This window comes from Capricornis sumatraensis, chromosome 1, assembly GCF_032405125.1.
Source record: "Capricornis sumatraensis isolate serow.1 chromosome 1, serow.2, whole genome shotgun sequence".
Lineage (NCBI taxonomy): Eukaryota > Metazoa > Chordata > Mammalia > Artiodactyla > Bovidae > Capricornis > Capricornis sumatraensis.
In genome coordinates this window covers 91077156-91103502 of record NC_091069.1, presented here as the reverse complement: position 1 = coordinate 91103502, position 26347 = coordinate 91077156, and the positions used below count along the sequence as shown (strand labels likewise).

Genomic DNA, 26347 nt, shown 5'->3' with positions numbered 1-26347 from the left:
GGGGCTGAGGGGACCAAGGCCCCTCCCCCAAGTCCCGCCCCTTTCCCCAGCTTGGGGCATACTCAGTGGGCATGCTCGGTACTAAGGGCTCGTGTTGGTCTCCTAGGCGGAAGCAGGTTCAGCGAGTATGCGTGTATTTCCCAGGGTTCTCCGCGCTGCTGTCATGGCGGCCTCCTTGTTCCGTTATCCGCACATGCTGTTCTAGGCTTTGTGTTTACAGGAACTGTCGCCGCTAGTCGTCGGCGTCTTGGTCGCTCTAACATTTACTTTCTTCTTTTTGACTCCTGTGTGACCCTCGTAGGAATCTTTTGGCTGCAGCTATGTCCGGGGTGATGTGGACCCCGGAGCTGGCAGTTCTGAGGGGCTTCCCTACTCAGGCTGAGCGGCAGCAGTGGAAGCAGGAGGGAGTCGCCAGTTTGGGTGAGAGGGGTGAACTTGCCAGGGAGGGACTTAGGCCGCCGTGAGGACTGTGGCGAGAACAGGTGGCGGCGGCTGGGTTTTCATCCCTCCTGTATTTTCTTCCTGCCTAAATCTGCCTGATTTCTTAAGGCTTCAGGTGTTGCATCTGCTGGGCGTGGTCTTCAGGTTCCGTACTTGTCTTCACTCTAAATTTTTCCCAGTCCAGAGGTTCTTTACCGTCTGAGCTACCAGGGAAGCCCTCAGTAATAATGTCAATTATTTTTATAATCTCTTAACCCTTATTCAGTCATTTAATCCTTATAATAGACACATAAAGTAGACAGTACTTTTGTTCCCTTTTTGCAGATGAAGACATTTAAGTAAGTTGGTTAAGTAATTTATTCAAGGTCTCACAGCTGCTAAGTACAACAACTGAAATGAGGCAGCAAAGATGTAATCTTGTAAGCAAAGCACAGTTACCTGAGAAAGAGTTAAAAGGCACATTTACTACAGGGTTATAGGTACACGTTGTTGTGGGGTTTAAGCTGGACCCAAAAGAGAAATATCAATTTAGGACAGTGTGTATGTGTGTGTGTGTGTGTGTGAGAGAGAGAGAGTTTAACACAGTATATATGTATAAGTGGGATGTGTGTGTGTGTACGGACACACCTGTGTTTGGGTGTTATATACAATAGGTGCTTCAGATGGGAGGTAGTTTCTGAAGTCTGAGTCTGGAAGTCTTATGGAAGAAATCAAACTTGACCTGATTTTTGATCCAAGAGTAAGACTAGTAAGTGGAAAAGAGTTCCCCAGGAGGAAATCACCAGTGTAAAAGTGTGCAGGCAGGAATGTGGAATGTGCATTTGGATATTAGGGGAACCATAAGTGCACCAGCTTTTCACCAGGGAGTATCTTTGGGCTTCCTTGGTGGCTCATAAACAGTAAAGAATCTGCCTGCAATGCAGGAGAACATCAACCTAGGGATCCTGGGTTGGATCCCTGTGTCTAGAAAATTCCCTGGAGAAGGTAATGGCTACCCACTCCAGTATTCTTGCCTGGAGAATTCCATGGATAAAGGAGCCTGATGGGCTGCTGTCCATGGGGTTGCAAAAAGTCAGACAGGACTGAGTGACTTACCACTTTCATGGTGGGGGTAGTGGGAGCCAAATGGTAAAAGGAAATGTTCTAAGGAAACTTTTCTGTTCTCAGTAGGATTCCTTTTGAATTCTCAGCAGAAGGATGATGTTTCTTGCTAATGAGAAATATTTTTTCTAGGTCTAACTTCTGCCTTACTGCTCATGATATGGATGAGCTCCTAATTCTAGGAGAAGTGATAGGAATTTGCACAGTGCTTTGTGATTAATTTATAGGAAGTGTTCTAGATATATACATTTTTTTTTTTGCATACTGAAATGGTAATAGTGTTACCCTTTACTACTATGAAAATAGTAGCTTTTTGGATTATTGTACAAATTTTCTTTCTGTTACAGAGAGTGAATCTTACCTACAATTGTTGCTGGAAGGGAACTACAAAGCCATATTGTTAAATTCATTGACTCAAAGTATTTTAAATTCAGCAACAATAACTGAAGAAAAGATTGATAGCTACCTAGAGAAGCAGATAGTAACATTCCTGGATGATGACTCAGCAGATTTGGACAAAACCAGAAGGTAGAATTTTATTTGAAATTTTCATAGAGAAATGAATTTTGAATACATTTGGTAGTGTCTTGACAATGTGTAAGGCACACTGACTTTTGCGGTTTTTGGAAAACCTGGCATTACATTTAGTCAAGACTCTTGATGTACGTAATAATCTATGTAAAAGCTTCTGTCCAGAGGACCATCGAGAATGAAAAGGTAAAGTGGTGTTGGATGTAAGAGGATCGTATATAACACTAACTTATGACTGGGTGGTAGCTGCCAACCACTGAGCTTCCAGTTGCTTAGATCTCATAGGTTTTAGCCATACTTAAGACTTCGGACCTTCTTTCCTTTTAACATGAAAGTGTACACTATCCATCTGGCTATTTGTTGATTGCCGAGTGAGAATTGTAACTACTTTTATTATTTTTAGATTGTTATCTTTAATGTTTTTATTATGGAACCCTTGGTTTATCTTCTTCCATTGATGTTTATGTAATTTAATAGTATTTAGTATAAGGGATGGAGAAGGCAATGGCAACCTACTGTAGTACTCTTGCCTGGAAACTCCCATGGACGGAGGAGCCTGGTGGGCTGCAGTTCATGGGGTCGCAAAGAGTTGGACACGACTGGGCGACTTCACTTTTCACTTTTCACTTTCATGCATTGGAGAAGGAAATGGCAACCCACTCCAGTGTTCTTGCCTGGAGAATCCCAGGAATGGTGGAGCCTGGTGGGCTGCTGTTTATGGGGTCGCACAGAGTTGGACACGACTGAAGTGACTTAGCAGCAGCAGCAGTATAAGGGATAGTTGCACGGCAGTTAACCTAATTTTTTCAGTGGCTTATATTTTACTCTTGTAAGTTTGTTAATATACCTTTCTTTTCTCCACTGGCTCTGGCAACCACGTTGTTTTAGTTTTCTTTAAAACATATGCAGTTTTGTTTTATCGTAATTTGTAAGAAATGACTTCATTTTAGTTCTTCAACAAATCAACTACTGTGCTTAATGTTGAGGTTGTAAAGATGAATAAAATGTAATCTGCATCTATTAGGAGTTCATAAAAGAATACTACTGTAGACATTGTATTTTACTTAACAAATGTCGTTCATTTTTATTTTTCTGGCCTTCTGGTAGCTTTTCATTCCTCTCGTGTCGTTCCTGTCATTTTGCTATCAGGTGTTTGTGTGTTACCATAGCTTTGTGTGGTGCACGTGAGAACACATGTATATACACAAATGCATTATACACTGGTTGACCAGAACTCTTGCTTGTCACATAGAGCTAAGAAGAGACATTTCAGTTACTTTATTTTGAGGATTTGAAAATTAAACTGTATTCTTAGCTCTCCTTGAGGATTTTGATTTTTAGTTCTGACATTTATTAAGGCTTACATTAAGATCTTGCTGCACACCTGTTTCCCCAAGTTTCCTAAACTACTGAGTACAAACAGTCTCTATTCTTTCTTTGCTCTGTTCTCGGTTGCTCTGTGTCCAGAGCATTCTGGATACCATGGCTTGTCGATTTGATTTTTTTTTTTTCTTAAAGAATCTTCCTTTTTGAGGTAGGGCCTAGGGAATGTAAGAGGATTCCTGTAGGTTCATGCTGAAGAAAAACTGAAAGCAGTCATTCTCTTCCTCCAGCATTCCCTAGGCCCTACCGCAAAAAGGAAGATTCTTGAAGAATTCCATGAACTGTATAGTCCATGGAGTCACAAAGAGTTGGACACAGCTGAGTGACTTTCACTTTCACTTGTGTCTTAATCTAAAGGTTGGCAAATTACCTCCGGTGGGTCAAGGCCAAAGTGTCTCAGAGTGTTGCTTACATTTTTAAAAGGGTTAGGGAAAAAAGAAACACGTGTGACCTGTAAAGCCTAAAATTTTTTCTCCTTTACAGAATAAGTTTACCTACTTACTCCTGTCTTCAGTCAAAGCAGGATTGAAAAGAAATAGGTTCAAGTGAAGTATCTATGGTTTTTTTTGTTGTTGTTCTAATAGTTTGTAGTGCAGATCAAGAAAATGTTTGGAAACAACTTTTTATTGTCAGCTTTCTTATGTGTAAAATCAGTTTTTCACCCAGTCAGTGTCAGAGCTGTTAAATAGAACGCAAGACAAAGTTCTCAGGATCTGATCAGGTGCTAAGCCCGTGCTGTTCGAGAGAATGTTCGTGACGATGGACATACTCTGTATCTGCTCCATCCAGTGCGGGAGCCAGTAGCCACGTTTGGCCATTGAGCACTGGAAATGTAGATGGTGTGACCAAGGGACTGAATTTTAAAATTTTATCTGTGTGTGGGTGCATACATAGTTGTGTCCAACTCTTTGTAGCCCCATGGACTGTAGCCCTCCTCTATCCCTGGAATTTTCCAGGCAAGAATATTGGGTTGCCATTTCCTTCTCCAGGGGATCTTCCTGACCCAGGGATAGAACCCACATCTCTGGTGTCTTCTGCCTTGGCAGGTGGATTCTTTACCACTAGTGCCACCTGGGAATTAATTTAAAGAGCCATATGTGACTCAAGGTGATTGTGTTGGACTTTGTGGACCTAAACTGTGTAGATTTCAGAAATTTTTTTTGTAATACTCTCAGATAGTCTCAATGTTGATATCTTACGTTTTTCTTAATAACACTGAAATGAAATAGTAGTGTATTTGTGGTTATACATAATGGTTTATGTTTATTTCTTTATTCTTATATGCAGACAACAGAAGATATTCCTACTTGGTGTGAGCAGTTTGCAACTTTTTGTTCAGAGTAACTGGACGGGCCCTCTTGTTGATTTACACCCTCAGGATTTTTTGCCATCTGTTTTGTTTCAGCAGTTCAGTGAGGTATGCTTCTTGGAAATATCATATGTAGGTATTATTGTGTTTATTCTTTAGAAATGGATCTTTGTAAGCCAGAGTTGATAGTAGGTCAGAGAGAAACATGACTTTGTGGCTTGTACAGAACCTACTAAGAATGCTTGTTCATTGATCAGAGTTTCATGTAATTCAGAAGTTCCATTGGCAGTCTCAAACTCCTCTTCAAACGCTCCTCATTTTATGGAGCTCTCCTAGCTGCACTGTTTATTAAAGAATGGACAGCTGCACCAGTCCTCCAGCTGAATATTTTACCACAGCTACACAAAGATGGGGAAGGCAATGGCACCCCACTCCAGTACTCTTGCCTGGAAAATCCCATGGATGGAGGAGTCTGGTAGGCTACAGTCCATGGGGTCGCTGAGAGTTGGACATGACTCAGTGACTTCCCTTTGACTTTTCACTTTCATGCATTGGAGAAGGAAATGGCAACCCACTCCAGTGTTCTTGCCTGGAGAATCCCAGGGACGGCGGAGCCTGGTGGGCTGCCGTCTATGGGGTCGCACAGAGTTGGACACGACTGAAGCAACTTAGCAGCAGCAGCAGCAGCAGCACACAGAGATACTTTCTGAAGGTCTGGAGATCTGTTTAATTTTGTTGCAGAAAAGTTTTGTGGCTGTGTTTAAAACAGTTCCTGGTGAAGTTTCCTTTGTGTCACAGATATACTTATTTGTATGTACTTAAAGTGTCTGGCTTGGAGATGCCCCATGGTGATAATGAGTCTTAATATCTGTGTATGGAGATAATGTTATTCACCTGCATCCATAGGTCATCAGTAGGGCTTGCAGTTTGAATACCTCAGTTGTGTTTGACCACATGTACCCAGGGCTTGGAGGAATGTGACATGCCCTAAGAAGAAGAATGGTAACTGAGTTATCCAGCCACCTCAGAGAACTGGAGCATAACTATTGATCACTCAGCCTGGAAAAAGGGCACCTTAACATCCAGAACTTAGGCAGTCAGAGAGACCTGTTTACTGTTTCCTGGTTTCTCAGAATTAGAAATAGCTGATGAAAGGGGAATGGAGTTGTTAGAGATCAGTGTTAATAATTTGATAAGAATTACAAAAGCAGTCATAATCTGAAGCCATAGCAGTTACTGCTGTACAGTCAGTTTACTGAGTCATAATGTTATATTGTGATAGAATAACTAAGATTCATAGTGCTGGCTCTAAATCATTATTGAAAGGTTAAAAACCTTCCATATTTTATGTCTAAGAAGGGAATTTAATCTATACCTTATAAAAGTTTTCATCCAAAATGATTACAAGTAAAATCCCCAAGATTTTGGCACTTAAAGAGATGCTTTGATTATCTAGAAGTTTACGTATGTGGAACATCTCACTTCCTCTTTGTGTATGAAACAGTTTCTGGCCTCTGTTGCTGCCCAGTGCAGGTTAGAAAGCTACCAAACAAGCTTGCAATTATGTACTGAGCACTGATGTGTGGTTGGAGTGGTGCTTCATTGCCGTGTGTTGTATGAATTTGACATTTTCTGTTGATGAGAAGACTGAAGCTCACAGTGGTAAGAGAAACTTGCAGAGGCTTTATAGTTGGGGGATTGGAACCCACATTTTCTGGGTCCAAATCCAGTACTCTTTCTGCTGTGCTAGTGTGGAAGCTCATGTGGAGTCAGATAGCAATTCAGACAGGACAGAAATGGGTTACATGAGAGAATCAAACTTTAAGAAGCATTGAAATGAATAAAGAGATGTGAGGAAAGTGAATTTTGCCTGAGAAGACCTTTTAGTCAAGAGTGGACCTTGAGGTAGAACCTAAAGGGTGATGAGGGAAATGGATCGGTAGAGAAGAGGAGGAAGTATGTTCTAGATGTAGTCACGTGAGCACAAATTTAGAGGACAGATGACTATGGTGTTTGCGAGGGCTGTATGAGAGGGCTGCTTTGAGCCTGTTGGGGCAGTAGTAAAAGATGGGGCTCAGGCCACATTGTAGGAAATTTTCACTAAGACCTTGATTTTAATCTTTTTATTGTAAGTACATCTTACTCTCAAAAAAGCATGCAAAATGTGTGCAGTTTAAATAATAAAACATCTTTGTTTCCACCACCTGGCTTGAGAGAGGGAACATCACCAGCCTGGAGAATGGAACTTTCTGGCTGCTCTTGCTTAGGTGTTGAGCCCCTTTGCCATTGCGGTGGCTCTGTGGGCCCAGGGCTGGGAGAGCCTTGGAACTGGTCTCGTCTGGCTTAGTGGCCTTCTCTAGCTACCTGGTGTACACCACAAATCATAGCATCTTCTGCATGTGCTCTGACTTGGAAAAGCATTAGAAGGTCTCCTGCGTGTGCTTCTTGGTGACATCCCCAGCCCCCTTTCTCATGAAACATCTCATGAATTTGATGTTAACATTCCATTGCTTGCCTCATAGTTTTAGCACTTACGTATGTATGTATCCTCAGAGAACATACTGTTTAGTTTTGCCAGTTTCTGAACTTTATATAAGTTAAATAAGTGTGGCAGTATATAGCCTTGATGTGCTCCTTTCCTGATTTGGAACCAGTCTGTTGTTCCATGTCCAGTTCTAACTGTGGCTTCTTGACCTGCATACAGATTTCTCAGGAGGCAGGTCAGGTGGTCTGGTATTCCCATCTCTTGAGGAATTTTCCACAGTTTTTTGTGATCCACACAGTCAAAGGCTTTGGCATGGTCAATAAATAAGCAAATAAAGCTTATTTAACTTAAATGCAGAGTATATCAGGAGAAATGCTGGACTGGATGAGGCACAAACTGGAATCTCGATTGCCAAGAGAAATACCAATAACCTCAGATATGCAGATGACACCACGCTTATGGCAGAGAGTGAAGAACTAAAGAGCCTTTTGATGAAAATGAAAGAGGAGAGTGAAAAAGTTGGCTTAAAACTCAACATTCAGAAAACAAAGGTCATGGTATCTGGTTCCATTACTTCATGGCAAATAAATGGGGAAACAGTGGAAACAGTGACAGGCTTTATTTTGGGGGGCTCTAAAATCACTGCCGATGGTGACTGTAGCTATGAAATTAAAAGACGCTTGCTCCTTGGAAGGGAAGTTATGACCAACCTAGACACCTTATTAAAAAGCAGAGACATTACTTTGCCAACAAAGGTCTGTCTTGTCAAAGCTATGATTTTTCTGGTGGTCAGGTATGGATGTAAGAGTTGAACTATAAAGAAAGCTGAGCACCAAAGAATTGATGCTTTTGATCTGTGGTGTTGGAGAAGACTCTTGAGAGTCCCTTGGACAGCAAGGAGATCCAGCCAGTCCATCCTAAAGGAAATCAGCCCTGAATATTCATTAGAAGGACTGATGTTGAAGCTGAAACTCCAATACTTTGGCCACCTGATATGAAGAACTTACTCATTTAAAAAGACCCTGATGCTGGGAAAGATTGAAGGCAGGAGGAGACGGGGACAACAGAGGATGAGATGGTTGGATGACATCACCAGCTCAGTGGCCATCAGTTTGAGTAAACTCTGGGAGTTGGTAATGGACAGGGAGGCCTGGCATGCTGCAGTCCATGGGGTTGCAAAGAGATGGACACGACTAAGTGACTGAACTGAACTATATAAAAGTGAAATAAATTGTGTTCTGTGACTTGCTTTGCTTAGACGTATATTTTTGGTTATTATAAACTATTCATTTTTTACTGTTGCATAGTATTCCAATTGTATGAATGGACCACAGTTTATATATCTGTTCTTCTCTTGATGGCCACATGGGATGTTTCCATTTTTGGCAGTATATTATGTACTGTGCGGTTGGGAACATATCTCCTAGGATTCATTTGTAAGAGTTTCCAAGCACAGAAAAACTTAAAAAAGGATAATGTTTGGTGCAATGAGCTAAATGAAGGAGGCTGTTTTTACTGCCTGCCCCCTTCCTAGGGCTATAGTTAGGCTCCCTGAGGGCTGAGAGGACTGATGTTTTTCCACACTTGTAAATGCTTCCCAGGGCTGAGCTGGGAAGCTCTGCTGAGGGCAGGGATCCATAGGTGGAGTTGCTGTGCTCTAGGGTGTACGCACAGTCAGCTCTTCTTACTTGTGTCAGATTGTCTTGGAGAGAATTATTCAGTTTATACTCTTTACCAGCAATCTGACAATTTGGAAGATCGAGGGAGTTGAAGTTTTTAAATTGGGGAGTGGCATATCAGTATTTTCCAGTTGTCGTTTTCCTGTGCTTATTGATGTTTTATAGTTCTTGTGAGGACAGATATTTGTGAATATACTTCATGGTCTTGGAGTATAGTCATCAAAGCCAAATTCATTTCCCCTGCCTCCAACTTAGGGCCTTGGCATTTTTAGCACTGCTTTGTGACCACTGGTCTAACCAGCCTCGGGAATAGCACTAGAGGTTAACGTCTGAGTAGGTCCCTCTCACACATAAAAGTTGATCTTCTAGTAAACTGGTTTTATATCAGATGTATCTCAGGCTTCCAGATGTTGACTTTTTTTCACTGTTCTGATTAATAAGTATTTTTATATGTCTTATGCTCTCGTGACTGAGGAATTGTTGCTAAGGGACTTGTAATTTTCATTTTATCTGTTTTAGTTGAAAATGTAAACAGCCCTCTTTAAAATTCAGCCATTTTTCTAAACCTCTGTAAGCATGGTTAGAGCTTGGTTGGAATATCAGTGTTAGATCACAGGAGTAGATAGAGACTGCTTCACTTAAGCAGAAGACGGAAAAGCATTCAATTTTTTTATAATAATGATGCAAAATAACTTTGGGAAAAGAAATTTGTTTGTTTATTCATGCATTCAGTCCTTTACTTATTTATTATTTGCCCTGTTAATGGCGTTGTCCGAGAACTTAAAGAGAAGGAAGTTTAGTAACCAACCTCTGACTTCGAGTATCAGAGGAAATGAGGTCCAAGTACTATATCACGGAGTATCTCTTTGCGTAATTTTCTGTTTGTTGCCCTGTTAAGTCACCTGTTTGTTATCTTTAAGGATTTCATTAAAAGATGGTGATCTAAATTTGTGCTACAACAGGTGGATGTCTTTTTTGTCTCAGTGTGATTAGAAAAGGGTTCTTTTTCTTTAAGTCATGTCTTGTACTCACCAGTTTGGTTGGGATGTTAGGAAATAAAGACTGTTAAGTCCACCTAAAAGGCAAGATGATTTGGTGAGGCTTCAGGTCCAGCTTGGGCATGTTAGGCAGGGTCTTCTCTCAAGTCCTTAAGCAGTAGACTTGCTGGTGCAATTGGTACGTCCTCTTGGAGGTCTTGCGGGGAACCTCAGACTCGTTGCATCCACACTGGATTCATGGTGAGCTTCTTCTCCAAACCAGGTCCTCTGCTGTGTCTGTGTGTCAGTTGCTTACCCCTCGTCATGAGTTGTCCCAGTCAGAAGGCTGGCAGTGATCCTGGCCCTGTCCTGGGACTTCCTTGTGCTTAGCCGAGGTCTGAGGGGAAGGTAGCATGAGATGGTAGGAAGAGTACTGGCTTGGGAGTTGGAAAACCTGGACTGTAATCTCTGTTCAGACGCTAACTTTGGTGTGATTTTGGACTGAACTTAACTTTTTTTGTTCTGTTTTCTTCTAAGACTGAGGCAGTTGTAATCCTTCACAATAGTTCCTTGATTATTGAACTTGAAAAAAAAATTTCACTCTACCCTCAGTGTAGGTTAACAGTAAGCTTTATTGGTGGTTTGCTGGTGGTCATTCACATTGTCTTTATTCCTCAAGTACACTCTTCAGTGATGATGGAGGCGCTGTTCCTTTTGTACCTTTATGGAATGTTTGGCACTGGCATCACTTGGATTGTTTAATCCTTATAAGAAACGTGTGAGGTGTAGGTACTGTTATTTGATTTTATATTTCAGGAAACTGAGGCTCAGTGAAAAGAAATCTGCCTATGCCCACAAACTAATAAATGGGTAAAAGTAAAACTAATAAATGGGTAATAAACTAATAAACTAGTAAAAGGACTCCATCCTGTGTTGGTGACTTAGAGCCTGTGTTCCTGATGTTGAGCATTCCTGCTGTTGATTTTGTGGCAACTGTCAAAATTATTCAGCCCACATTTTAAAAACATGAGTGTCTGGTCCAGTGTAGAAAATCCGTTCAGTTGAGAAATGGATTTTTCACAGACCTTCCTGTTGGGCAGGCTCTGTTCGCGTCGGTCCGTGATTGTATGCCTACTCAGCATCTGATATGTAAGACTTTGTTATTCTTTAACCTGATAGTAATTAAGGGGCAGCTATGGTTTGTAATGATATTAGCTGACTGGTGAAGTGTATATGAAACGTAGGTGTTTAATATGAATACTTTCACACAGAGATGGCTTTACTGAGAAAACACTTTTAAAACTGTAAGATAATGGTGCCTCTTCAATCGTAGCATTTTCTGGATTGTTCTGTTCCTCTAAAGTATAAGCAGATGGGTGGTCATTGGTCAGGGCAGGCTGGAGTTGTAGATCTCTAAAGGCATTTATAATATTAGGACTTGGTCCAGTGCCAGTAGCTGTGTAATAGATTAATGATTGTGTTTCAGAGCTGATTAACTGGAAAATATGTATCCTTATAAGACATACAAAGGTTAATTTTTTTCTAAATTATTTGATCATATATATATATATATATATTTTTTTTTCAGATCAAAGAACTGGATGCATTTGTTCTGAGTCTGCTTGTTCTAGATGGTGAATCAATCTACAGCCTGACCACAAAGCCTATCCTGCTGTTATTAGCAAGAATTATCTTAGTGAATATAAGACATAAACTGACAGCTATTCAGGTAAGGAAAAAAAAGGAGCCAGGAGATTCAGACCCAGGTGTGACTTTTGTGCTGATTAGCATCAGACTTTAGATGCGATGCTGACAATGTCTTGGTATATTTATTTTCTAAGTCTTCCTTAGGTATTTAATTTAATCTCCCCTAATGAGATTAATGAGATCAATGCAAAGAAATAGAGGAAAAGAACAGAATGGGAAAGACTAGAGATCTCTTCAAGAAAATTAGAGATACCAAGGGAACATTTCATGGAAAGATGGGCTCGATAAAGGACAGAAATGGTATGGACCTAACAGAAGCAGAAGATATTAAGAAGAGATGGCAAGAATACACAGAAGAACTGTACAAAAAAGATCTTCACGACCTGGATAATCACAATGGTGTGATCACTCATCTAGAGCCAGACATCCTAGAATGTGAAGTCAAGTGGGCCTTAGAAAGCATCACTACGAACAAAGCTAGTGGAGGTGATGGAATTCCAGTTGAGCTATTTCAAATCCTGAAAGATGATGCTGTCAGAGTGCTGCACTCAATATGCCAGCAAATTTGGAAAACTCAGCAGTGGCCACAGGACTGGAAAAGGTCAGTTTTCATTCCAATCCCAAAGAAAGGCAATGCCAAAGAATGCTCAAACTACCGCACAATTGCGCTCATCTCACATGCTAGTAAAGTAATGCTCAAAATTCTCCAAGCCAGGCTTCAGCAATATGTGAACCGTGAGCTTCCTGATGTTCAAGCTGGTTTTAGAAAAGGCAGAGGAACCAGAGATCAAATTGCCGACATCTGCTGGATCATGGAAAAAGCAAGAGAGTTCCAAAAAAACATCTATTTCTGCTTTCTTGACTATGCCAAAGCCTTTGACTGTGTGGATCACAATTAACTGGAAAATTCTGAAAGAGATGGAAATACCAGACCACCTAACCTGCCTCTTGAGAAATCTGTATGCAGGTCAGGAAGCAACAATTAGAACTGGACATGGAACAACAGACTGGTTCCAAGTAGGAAAAGGAGTACATCAAGGCTGGATATTGTCACCCTGCTTATTTAACTTCTGTGCAGAGTACATCATGAGAAACGCTGGACTGGAAGAAACACAAGCTGGAATCAAGATTGCTGGGAGAAATATCAATAACCTCAGATATGCAGATGACACCACCCCCTTATGGCAGAAAGTGAAGAGGAACTGAAAAGCCTTTTGATGAAAGTGAGAGTGAAAAACTTGGCTTAAAGTTCAACATTCAGAAACCGAAGATCATGGCATCCGTTTCCATCACTTCATGGGAAATAGATGGGGAAACAGTGGAAACAGTGTCAGACTTTATCTTCTTGGGCTCCAAAATCACTGCAGATGGTGACTGCTGCCATGAAATTAAAAAACGCTTACTCCTTGGAAGAAAAGTTATGACCAACCTCCATAGCATATTCAAAAGCAGAGACATTACTTTGCCGACTAAGGTCCGTCTAGTCAAGGCTATGGTTTTTCCTGTAGTCATGTATGGATGTGAGAGTTGGACTGTGAAGAAGGCTGAGCGCTGGAGAATTGATGCTTTTGAACTGTGGTGTTGGAGAAGACTCTTGAGAGTCCCTTGGACTGCAAGGAGATCCAACCAGTCCATTCTGAAGGCGATCAGCCCTGGGATTTCTTTGGAAGGAATGATGCTGAAGCTGAAACTTAAGTACTTTGGCCACCTCATGTGAAGAGTTGCCTCATTGGAAAAGACTTTGATGCTGGGAGGGATTGGGGGCAGGAGGAGAAGGGGACGACTGAGGATGAGATGGCTGGATGGCATCACTGACTCGATGGACGTGAGTCTGAGTGAACTCCGGGAGTTGGTGATGGACAGGGAGGCCTGGTGTGCTGCAATTCATGGGGTCGCAAAGAGTTGGACATGACTGAGCAACTGAACTGAACTGAGCTGAACGAGATTAGACTAATATAAAATGAAGCATTGTCTCTTTAACAGAATTTATATATGTGTTGAATGTATGTATACATGTGTGTAAGTGTTCATTTTCTGAATCTTAAAAGTGGGTTTAGAAACATCCATCACAGTCTTTTATGAATTTCATGTAAGGATAATGAGCAGTAGCCAGAAGTATGCATAGCACTTACAGTAGATCTTAATTACTATTACTGTTTCTTGGCTCATGTCCTGCACTGATTGATATTTGGGTTGGGTTTAGTAGAGCATTTGTTCAGTATCCATTGTGTGGTTTCTCTAGGTTACATATAAATTAGTGAGAAAAGCTAACATGCAGTAGGAGGTGTTAAAAACCCCAAGAGAGAATTCAAGAAAGTCCTTGAGGTGTGTTGGTTCTGTTGCAGCTTCTCAGCTGTGTGCAGCTAACTCTTCAATCTGCCTTGCAGTGTGAAAGCAGCTGCAGATAATATGTGAATGAGTGTGACTGTATACCAATAAAGCTTTATTTATGGACTGAAATTTACATTTAATATACTTTCACATGTCACAAAATTTTCTTTTCTTTCTTTCAAAAATGTAAGAACCAGTCTCGGTTTGGGGCTAAAGGAAAACAGGTAGAAGACTGTTTCTGACCCACAGGCTTGAAGCTTCCTGATCATTGCAACTTAGGCATGTAGACCCTGTACTGCCAGAAGTAGTAAATCTAAATTTTATGTGAAATATCCCAGTTTCCAAGTGTTGGCTGAGAAAGTTTAAGAAATAATATTTCTATGGATAAAATGGGGACTTGGTCTGTACTGTATAAGGGCTTATTTTCCTGAGCATTGAAGTTGAGGCAAAGAAGAGGTAAAAAGGGAATCATGCCTCTTTCAGCAACTCTCATGAGAGCTAGAAGATTTGGAATCAGTTGTACCAGAAGGGTTTTTACTTGATGGGTTTCAGTGTATACTAGCAGATATAAGGCCTTATCTTTAATCTTTTTAGTGATGTTAGTTTGACTAAAAAAATGTTTTTCCAAGTTGATTTGAGTTAAATGATCTTATAGACTGAGTAGTACTTGACCCTAAAGAAAGTATCAAGACATGAGGTTGCTAAATGGTATCATTTTCTCTCTAGTGAGACTAATGGTCATTAATGAGTTAGTGATACAGTTTTCTTGATGGAAAACTTTCATCAGTAGGCATATTAAGCAGGAATGTATCAGGTTGATTTTTTATTAAAAATAACAATGATTTTATTTTTGTGAAACAATAAAAGAAGATGATTTTTCCCCACTCCCTAGTCTGTGACGTATATAGACCATTATTAGTAACATGTTAATGTTGAGTAAAAGGAATTTTGTCTTCGGAATCAGACCAGAGTTTGTCTGGCTTAGCCTCTCACCATCTCTGTGACCTTAGGCCAGTGAATTACTCTGAATATCAGTTTCCTTATTTATAAAGGGGACTTGAGTTGGCAAGCAGTTACTGGGTTTCTTTTGAGTACACTCATGCGCCCTGCCTTCTAGAAGGTTACTCACTAGTATGACTTGTCAATCAGAACAAGTAATAAGTGCTCTAGTCAGGAGACAGGATCTGGGAACTGTCTAAAGCAAGACTTCAAGTTTCCTTTTTCATTAACGCCTCAGATTTTCTATTAAGTGATTCTTGACAGATAGAAAAAGGCACTTTTATTTTCTAGTAAAAAAAAAAATAGATCATGCTTTCTTTCTTTGTTTCACACTCCCCCTTCTCTCGTGAAGATTTTGGATTAAAGAGTTAGTTAATAGATCTGATTTTTAAGAGCTGAGCATCTTAAGTCGTATGTTTTTTTAACAGGGCAGTCTGTTTGACTGGATCTGTCTTAATTCCCATGTCTAGAAAAGGAAAGAATATATTGCCAGACCTGACTCACTTACTGCTGACAGCAGATAAGGACGGATAATTGGAATATAGACTGACTTCATTAGCTTCGTGATAGGAAAAGAATGAAAACGAGGCAACAACTCAGGGAATTAAATTAAAAATGATGTGAAACGTCTTTCTATTAGATAATTCTACCTTTCTTTTCCTTACATGGCCTGAGGAAATAGCATTAGTAATTAGAAAAGTTTTTGTCATAGAGTCAAAATTCATTTGTGATTTTATCATTGTTGGAGCAATTGTGTGTAGCAGTTTAGAAGGGAAACAGGCAGTTTCACCCCTTGATCAAATTAAGAAATTAAATTCGAGTAACAGAAAATGCTTTTGGTAGTTAAGCATGATCTCCAATTAGTAGGTATTGCTATAAAAGAAAGAAAATTTTTCACACCTTTGGACAGTATAATTCAAAGTAACATAGTTATAACTAATTTAGATGATTCAATGCATGATCATACGTGGTAATTTAATGAACCTATCAAAAATAGTTAATACTTCTTATTTGCACACACAAACATATCTATAGAGGAAGAACCTAGAGGAATATAAACCTCTGTCATGGATTTTTCTGGGGATGGAGGATGATGCTAAGGCAGCAGAGGAGAGGCTTTGATCTTCACTGTGTATGCTTCTGTATCAGCGTGTTTAATCAGGATGTGTTGAAAAGTAGGACAGTACCAGAGACTGAGAAAAGGCTACTGTGCTGTCAGCCTGTACATCAGTCAAGACAGTGTACAGAACACGGTCTCCACCCTCCACACTGTAAGGACCAGGTACATACACACTCGAAGAACACGAGCTCTCCTGTGTGGTGCTAACTTCTAGGCACAGTGTGGAAGTTCAGGGGAGTGAGAGACCAGTGTGTGCCCTAATCTCTTCTCTGGGAGAAGAGGTTCCGTGGAAGAAGGTGTGGCAGAGGTCTTCTCAGTGTGAGGAATAATCTGAACCCAGGCTATTTCTTACCTTGTAGTGTGCTCAGCATGCATTGCTTCAAGGAGGATACAGGGATGAGTGAAGCATGGGTCTTCATCTTGTTGGCTAGCTGGCTGACAACACTGAAAACTAGGATGACATAAACGAGTATGGGGGGCTGCGTTTGCAAAGGGAGGTGGAAACACGTGCTGGAAGTTGAGACAAGGGGAAGAATCACCCCACAGGAGGTTCTAGTGGGGGGCCTCCTGGGATGGTGGGTGTTGGATCATGGTGCTGGTAGAGTGCTGTAGCAGAGCCGGGCGATGACAGTAGGCATTTTAAAGGGGGAAATGGGAAGTTGAAAATAATGTCGGGAAGCCCAGCTGGCTTTGAGTAAACAGAGAAGAGATGTTGTTCTCCTGGAAGACAGGGCAGTGGATTTGGTGTTATTACCGAAGACGTAGCCGTGGGTGGGTAAGCTTCCTGCAGAGTGAATTTAATCTCACAAATGTAAAAAAATTCTAAAAGTTGATTTGAGTTAATGTAAAATTTTTTCCCAAAGGGTCCTTTTATTTCAGCTTACGTTGGTATTTCCTTTTTCTAGAGCTTGCCATGGTGGACATTGAGATGTGTGAATATTCACCAGCAGTTGCTTGAGGAGCGCTCACCTCAGCTTTTTGCTCTTGCTGAAGACTGCATCAATCAAGGTATGCTGCAAATTTTGTCTGCTTTGAGCATGTAGCTCTGTTCTGTTTTCTTGGCTGAGACTTTCCTTTTTCATTTATTGCTTGACAGCATATGGTAACTTTTTGTCTGAGGTTGCTTCTCCACTCTTTCTGAGTTTGGACTATCACAAATTATTAGGATGTCAGATTATAGGATTTCTTTTTTATCTTTGAATTTTTAAAAAGTCAATCAGTATTATTTATATCATTAATACAGACTTAAACAAGTGATTTATTCTGTGTAGTTCACCTTGATTTTATTACAAATTGCCTAAAGGTATTTAAATATTTTCTTGGTTTCTTAATGTAAGAAACCTTGTTAGAAACAAATGTAAACTCCCTTTATTAAGAAAATAATCCCTAACTAATTGGAACTGGAGTAAATTGTGCTGAACTACATGCAGAACAGGAAATTATTTATCCTATATCCTGAGTACATGAAGAAATAATTCATTTTTTTAATTAATAATATTTGGTAGAAAATAAGTGTAGTGAGGATGACAGTAGGTAGGGAGACATTTTTGTAGTTTTTTCATTATTTTTATTGTAATATATAATGTACATATGGAAATATACCTAGAATAGAAATGTAAAATTTGCCATATACTTGTAAACCACATGCCCCGTTAAATGCCTTTGTTGCAAGTCACCCTTAGGCTTTTTAGGGAGGCATTACTTGTTTATGGCTATGCTGGGTCTTCCTTGCTGCTTGGATTTTTAGTTGCGGCGAGTTGGGGCTACTGTGGTTGTGCACAGGCTTCTCACTGCGGCAACTTCTCTTGTTCTGGAGCACGGGCTCTAGGGCCCTTAGGCTTCAGTCGTTGTGGCTTGCGGGCTCTAGAGCACAGTCTCAGTAATTGTAGCACAGGGCTTAGTTGTTCCTCAACATGTGGAATCTTCCCAAATCAGGGATCGAATCTGCGTCTCCTGCACTGGTAGGTGGATTCTTTGCTGAGCCACCAGGAGAGTCCTCGGGAAGCATTTTGAAAATAGGAGGAAATCTTGGACTTAGTCTATATTTGTTCAGGATTTTAGGTTATGTAAGACTGTGGAACAACCAAGGGCAATTAGATCTGACTTGTATATGTAAAAAAATATATTCTGAGCTTGAACTTGGTATATAGGAAACAATATTTGTTCTGCTATGAGATTTAAACCTAACGTGGTAGCAGATTGACTTATTAAATGTAAGGAGTTTACTTTTCTATACAGTGATATTTCACTAAGTGTACAGTGATGCAATGAAGTAACAGAACTGTGAAACAGTATTTCTTTTTCCTGTAGAAGTCTTTGGTTTAATGCATTTGGATGACAAGAGATTTTTATGAGCAAATATAGGCTGCAGATGGGAAAACAGTGGAAACAGTGTCAGACTTTATTTTGGGGGCTGCAGAATCACTGCAGATGGTGATTGCAGCCATGAAATTAAAAGACGCTTACTCCTTGGAAAGAAAGTTATGACCAACCTAGATAGCATATTGAAAAGCAGAGACATGACTTTGCCAACAAAGGTCCGTCTAGTCAAGGCTATGGTTTTTCCAGTGGTCATGTATGGATATGAGAGTTGAACTGTAAAGAAAGCTGAGTGCTGAAGAATTGATGCTTTGAACTGTGGTGTTGGAGAAGACTCTTGAGAATCCCTTGGACTGCAAGGAGATCCAACCAGTCCATTCTAAAGGAGATCAGCTCTAGGTGTTCTTTGGAAGGAATGATGCTAAAGCTGAAACTCCCGTACTTTGGCCACCTCATGTGAAGAGTTGACTCATTGGAAAAGACTCTGATGCTGGGAGCGTTTGGGGGCAGGAGGAAAAAGGGATGACAGAGGATGAGATAGGTGGATGGCATCACCGACTCGATGGACATGAGTTTGAGTGAACTCCGGGAGTTGGTGATGGACAGGGAGGCCTGGCGTGCTGTGATTCATGGGGTAACAAAGAGTCAGACACGACTGAGTGACTGAACTGATAGGCTACAGAATCATCTGTATTTTCAAGACTGTAAGCAACTGTCTAGATTGTGAGTTCCTTGCAGGCTGATTTTTTCTTGTTTCTGCTTAGCAGAATGCCTGGAAAATAATAAATATTTAGTGCATATTTGTTGAATAGTGATAGCTAGCATTTTTGAGCCTTTACTTTTTAAATTTTATTTATTTATTTTGGGCTGCACTGAGTCTTTGTTGCCTTGAAAGCAGGGGTTACTCTCTAGCTGTGTTGTGCAGGCTTCTCAGTGCAGTGGCTTCTGTTGTGGTGCATGGGCTTAGTTGTCCCGAGGCACGTGGAATCCCTCAGAACCAGGGATTGGACCTGTATCCCCTGCATTGGACCACTAGCGAAGTCCTGTTGAGCCTTTGCTACATTCACTTTTCAGAGGAGACATTGTAGAACTCCATTTGTCCTCCATCTCAATAGCAGTTTTTATCTGAGTTAACTTCTGTACAAGAGTTTTTCAAAAAGTGAAATATTATAGAAGTTATGAGAAAATTAATCCTACCCAGATACCATATGGGATCTTGAATCTTCTCATAATAGTGTTGCCTAGGCACGGAGTTCTCTTTCAAATGAAATATGAAGTTGGACTTGGAGAAAATTAAGACCTGATGCTCAATTTACTGGCATCATTGTCCTCTTTCTATTTTTAGTAAAATGAAAATTGTGTAGACTAAGTCTTCCCCCCATTCGTGTCATTTCATATTTTTAAAATGAAGTGAGATACATTCCATAAACAAAGTGCAAGGGAGAAAGAGAAGTGGGGATAAACTTATAGTTCATGAAATCGGATAAAGTTTTGAAAGCCAGGGATGGGTTGAACATTACTGATTCTAATTGGGGAAAAAGTTGATTTTTCCAGAGGATAGTGAAAGCATTTGAAAGAAGATGGCATCAGTATTCAGCCACTATTTAATTTTGTAAAAAAGTAATTATGTTGTACTGTGTAGCATATTAAACAATTTCATATGCTTCATTATACTTTTATGGAGTGTTGGTAAATGAGCAAAACACAAGATGTCACTGGGAGTTTTATTTCTTTCTCTTAATGTAAAGGAAATCAAGTTTGATGCAGTTGCCAGAGGGAAAGCCACACCTTTTCCTTTTATCCCATATTATGTAAATCTACATTTATGTCTCTACCTTAACCACATCTCAGTGACTAATGTTCTTAATGATGACCTTTATTTATTAAAAGAAAAAAAATACCTTCTTAATGTACCATATTAAAAGGTAAGAACCACATGATGTGTTGTAGAGAGAATTCTGAGACGTAAAATATAGTTCTCTAAACAGAAAGGGCTAACTAAGATACCTGGAAAATATGACTCTAAGTGACTCATTCTTCACGTGGCCTGTTCTTTTCTGCAGTATCTTTCAGCATATCATTTGCTTTGCCTTACAACTAAGAATTTTTTATGTTGCTGTTCTAGGCTAATCAATGACATTTTTCATTTTATCTAGTTGTAAATTGGTCCATTTTGGCTGTGTCTAAGTAAGTCTGCACATGGCTTAAACCGCAACATTTTCATAAAAAATTTTATTTAAAAAAATGTTCTGGGATTTAACCCAAATATTGACCAAGCATTCAGTTATATTGAAATATTGTTCAGTATCCAGAGAAGAATATTATATTTGAAATGTTGCCCTTGAACAATCATCAAAAAGTTGGCAAGATTTTTTTTTTTTTCAATCTGTGACATATAAGCAAGTGTGATCTTTATATTTTTGTCCAGGAACGTTACATCAGTATAGTGTAGTGGAATAGAGCCCATCAGAGTGTCAGCATAACTTTGCTGGACTGATCACATCTATGAAAGGAGTGAGTTAGAATCTTGAAAAGTCTGCTCCTCAGCACACTCTGAGGTCCTCTTTTGGATCTCATACTAATGAAACCGTGATTCTCTGAAGAACTGCTTAAGGGCGCACAATCATTTATTGAAGCATCTGGTACTGAAAACGTGTTCCACATAGCACATGAGATGTAATATTGAGGTTTAGGTGTTTGAAGATGAGCTTATGAGGAAGTCACTGTTCAAAGAAAACAGGCTAAAATACTTTGTCTGAGATTCCACTCTAACATCTCCGGACAGCTCTGTGACTCTAGGCTTATATTGTCTCCACATCCAAAGAGTTCAAGAGATTAGTTTCTTGGTGACTGACGTAGGCATAAATTAAAAAAAATTTTTTTGATACTTTGGAATGAATGTCATTAAATATACTTATAATCTAATCACAAGTATCTGATTATCCATATGAATCCATAGGGATTTCATTTTTAAAATAGCATTAAAATAATCTGATGAGAAGAGATTTTGGTTTTAGCATGCATTTTAAATATAGTGGTTTGACATTTTGACCCAAGAAGGTTATGATTATTCTTTACCATTGAGCACCTAAAGATTTATTAAAATGATAACTATATGTCTGTTGGGTCAACAGGCTTTATTTGTTTATTTATTTCATCTTTTTTTTAAACTTCAGTTATCCAAATCTCAAAACTTTGTGTTCATGGTTGACTCACTGTTTTTCATCATTCTGTGTATCTCGCCAGTTCTTAAATCTTATCAGTTCTTGCCTAAGGGTCCCATATCCATCCTTCTTTTCCATTCCTACAACTCTTATCCTAGTCAGTGTCTGAAATCTGTAGTTTGGAAAGACCCATTAGAGATTATCTTGTCCAGCTAACTCATTTTCCAAAGAAAAGAAACTCAAAGAGATTGTCCATGAACCAGAATGATGACCTGGAGTTTCTGACTCCAGATCCTGCTTATCTTCTCCAGATCCTCCCCAAATCTTCTCTTCATTACTTTTCTCTAAACTCAGTAGGGCAGAATTCTAATATCTAATAGTTATAATGCTGTTCCCATTTCAGTAGTCCATATTCCATACCAAGCACTGTTCTAGGTCTTTAAATATATTAACTGGCTTATTCCTTGCAACAGGTCTGAGATAGAACTGAAGACTTGACATAGGAAGGTGTAGTGGTGGGTTTGTGTGCCACTCTTTTTTAACAGTGTTTCTGGAGTGTAGTTAACCTACAGTAAGACAATCATGAAGGTGTGATCACTCATCTAGAGCCAGACAACCTGGAATGTGAAGTCAAGTGGGCCTTAGAAGGCATCACTACGAACAAAGCTAGTGGATGGAGGTGATGGAATTCCAGTTGAGCTATTTCAAATCCTGAAAGATGATGCTGTCAAAGTGCTGCACTCAATATGCCAGCAAATATGGAAAACTCACCAGTGGCCACAGGACTGGAAAAGGTCAGTTTTCATTCCAATCCCAAAGAAAGGCAATGCCAAAGAATGCTCAAACTACCGCACAATTGCACTCATCTCACATGCTAGTAAAGTAATGCTCAAAATTCTCCAAGCCAGGCTTCAGCAATACGTGAACTGTGAACTTCCAGATGTTTAAGCTGGTTTTAGAAAAGGCAGAGGAACCAGAGATCAAATTGCCAACATCCAGTGGATCATGGAAAAAGCAAGAGAGTTCCAGAAAAACATCTATTTCTGCTTTATTGACTATGCCAAAGCTTTTGACTATGTGGATCACAATAAACTGTGGAAAATTCTGAGAGAGATGGGAATACCAGACCACCTAACCTGCCTCTTGAGAAATCTGTATGCAGGTCAGGAAGCAACAATTAGAACTGGACATGGAACAACAGACTGGTTCCAAGTAGGAAAAGGAGTACATCAAGGCTAGATATTGTCACCCTGCTTATTAAACTTCTATGCAGAGTACATCATGAGAATCGCTGGACTGGAAGAAACACAAGCTGAAATCAAGATTGCCGGGAGAAATATTAGTAACCTCAGATATGCAGATGACACCACCCTTATGGCAGAAAGTGAAGAGGAACTAAGAAACCTCTTGATGAAAGTGAAAGAGGAGAGTGAAAAAGTTGGCTTAAAGCTCAACATTCAGAAAACGAAGATCATGGCATCCGGTCCCATCACTTCATGGGAAATAGATGGGGAAACAGTGGAAACAGTGTCAGACTTTATCTTTTTGGGCTCCAAAATCACTGCAGATGGTGACTGCAGCCATGAAATGAAAAGATGCTTACTCCTTGGAAGAAAAGTTATGAGCAACCTCGATAGCATATTCAAAAGCAGAGACATTACTTTGCCGACTAAGGTCCGTCTAGTCAAGGCTATGGTTTTTCCAGGAGTCATGTATGGATGTGAGAGTTGAACTGTGAAGAAGGCTGAGCGCCGGAGAATTGATGCTTTTGAACTGTGGTGTTGGAGAAGACTCTTGAGAGTCCCTTGGACTGCAAGGAGATCCAACCAGTCCGTTCTGAAGGAGATCAGCTCTGGGATTTCTTTGGAAGGAATGATGCTAAAGCTGAAACTCCAGTACTTTGGCCACCTCATGTGAAGAGTTGACTCATTGGAAAAGACTCTGATGCTGGGAGGGATTGGGGGCAGGAGGAGAAGGGGACGACAGAGGATGAGATGGCTAGATGGCATCACTGACTCGATGGACATGAGTCTGAGTGAACTCCGGGAGTTGGTGATGGACAGGGAGGCCTGGCGTACTGCAATTCATGGGGTCGCAGAGTCAGACACGACTGTGCAACTGAACTGAACTGAAGACTCATATTTAAAGTGTAGAATTGGTGATATTTTATATATATATTTATATATTTTATATTTTAGGGCATCATGTTAAGTGAAATAAATCAGAGAAAGCAAAAATTGTGTGATCTCACTTACATGGGGAATCTAAAAAACAAACAGAATAATGAAAACCAACTCATAGATACAGAAAACAAATAGGTGGTTTCCAGAGGAAAGGAAGGTGGGAGGGGCAGTATAGGTAAAGGAGATTAAGAGGGGGCAAACCTCCAGTTATAAAATAAATAAGCCATGGAAATTTAATGCAGCATAAGGAGTGTGGTCAACAATATTGTAATAATTTTGTATGGGGACAGATGGTTATTAGGCTAGCGTGGTAATCATTCATAATGTATACAAATGTCAAATCACTATGTAGTACACTTGAAGCTGACATAATATTGTACATCAACTGTATTTCAGTTGGAAAAAAAGAGGAAGGAATGAAAGAAAGGATATGATTAGTCTAAACTTGAGACCAGAGAAGGCTTTGCAAAGTGGCTAATACTTGAACTGATTCTTGAAGAATGAGAAACAATTCATTAGGTAGTTGGAAAGGGCATGTAACATGTACAGAGAGAGGCACAGAGACTCGAGACGTCTTTGTGTATTTGGGATTTCCAATAAGCAGTTTGGAATGGCTGGACAGTGTTGGGAGTTGTGTGTCAGGTGATGTTGCAGCAGGCTGATAGGAGCTAGGTGGATAAAGGAAATTGGAGCTCTGTGTTGTTGGTGACAGCCATCAGAGAGTTTCTAAATATTTGCCCACTGTTAGGATATTTCTTGAGCACCAGCTGTGACAAGTGCTAGGCTTAAACAGCAGTGAACAAGACACATGTGGACCCTTCTTTTGTGACCCTTACAGTCTAGAGGTGGAGTTATAACCAAATTCTACCCGTCTTTCAAGGCCTAGCCCTTCTGACAAGGTTTGTTCGACTATCCCAGCCTTACGGATTTTCCCCCTATGGTGTTTATGGCCAGTACATCCCAGTTTCAAATCACATTCATTGTATATTGAATAATGATTATGTGTCTTTTCGTCCTACTGCTTCTTCCATCGTCTTTTTAGGGGAGCACAGGGCTTAACTTTGCTGTAGGATCTAGCCCAATTCTAAGCTTGTAAAGTAATTCAGTAGATACTGATTAGAACTGTAGGATGGAGAAGGGAAGGTTGGAAAGGGGTGAGAGGCAGGAGGATGGAAAAACCAGAGGGCTGACGGTTGGAGACAAGCTTGGGAAGTATGGAGGTCAGGGAGAAGAGGATTTTTAAAAATTTTTTGAGGAAATGAGTTGGAGTAGGCTGGCACTTCCCTATGGTTGTGTTCCTCCCTGGTCTTCATGGCTTATGATGGACACCCTCCATCCAGCTATCGAGGATCCTACGAAGTTTCCATTCGGTTGGCATTTTTACTTAGGTGACTGCATTTGGCTCTGAAGGTGCCATCTGTCTGTACATTGTAAGTACTTACCTAGTGGTTTTATAATTCAGTCATTCCTTTTTTTTCCCCCTAGAGTTCTTTTGTAAAGAAGAACTCATCAACCAGGGTTATGTGAGAACCCTAAAATTTAGTCTGTTTAGGAAAGGCAAAATATGTTCTTAATTTTTTCCTTAATTGCTAATATTTTGGACTTAAATTTTTTTGGAAACATAAATCTCTAGAAAAGTTGCTAGTACAAAGAACTTTTTTTCTTTTTTCTGAAACTGTGTAAAATAAGTCGTTGAATTGATGCCCCATCACTTCTGCACATTTTAGGGTGTTTTTCCTACGAAGGCATTTTCCTGTACAATCACAATACAACCACCAATATTAGGAAATTAAAATTGATTAAATACTAATATCTAATTACTGCTGTTAACATTAGCCAGTGGTGCCCAAGGCATCCTTTATAGCCACACGATCCAGTACAGATCATGGACTGTAGTTGCCGTAGCTCTTCAGTGTCTTTCAGCATAGATCTATCACAGGAATTGTGCTGTGTTATTCTCACTGCGTCCTACCAGGTGGCACACGACTTCAATTGGTCTCATTACTGGGGATACTAACTTTGGTTACTTGATTAAGATGGTATCTGTCAGTCTTCTTTCTTAGAGTGACCCATTTTCTCGGTACATTTTTTGTTTCTGAAACAGCTTTATTGAGATATAATTGACATACAATACACCTGACATACTTAAAATGTCAATCTGTAAAGTTTGGACATGTATTTACACCTGTGAAACCATCATCAAAATTGAGATAATGAACATATACTTTGTTCCCCAAAACTTCCTCGTGCTTGTTGGGAATCCCATGCTCTTACACTCTTCCTGATCTCTCCTTCAGCCTCTCAGACCACCACTGATCTGCTTTCTGTTACTACAGATTAGTCTGCATTTCCTTGAATTTTATAAAAGAGATTTCATATAGTCTCACACTTTGTGTGTGTGTGTGTGTGTGTGTGTGTGTTTAGCTGGGTTTCTTTGACTCAGCAAATTATTTTGATTCATCTGTATTGCCACCTGTAGCAATAGTTCATTCTTCTTAATTGCTAAGTAGTGGACCATTATATGGAAATACCATAATTTGTTTGTTCTTTTATCTGTTGATGGAAATTTGATTGTGTCCAGTTTTTGGTTATCACTCTTTATAATTAATTGTTGTATG

At 39.9% G+C, this 26347-nt stretch overlaps 1 protein-coding gene across 1 annotated transcript in view; it reads left to right on the top strand.

Annotated features, from left to right (window-relative positions):
• The first annotated feature begins 320 nt into the window (after positions 1–320).
• The window catches only part of TTC27 (tetratricopeptide repeat domain 27), a 179311-nt gene continuing 153284 nt past the window's right edge, over positions 321–26347 (top strand). Inside the window, exons 1-5 of the mRNA XM_068977494.1 lie at positions 321–420; positions 1890–2070; positions 4744–4873; positions 11495–11635; positions 16969–17071. Coding sequence (XP_068833595.1) covers positions 321–420; positions 1890–2070; positions 4744–4873; positions 11495–11635; positions 16969–17071 — 655 coding nt within the window. The remainder of the gene's footprint in view (positions 421–1889; positions 2071–4743; positions 4874–11494; positions 11636–16968; positions 17072–26347) is intronic.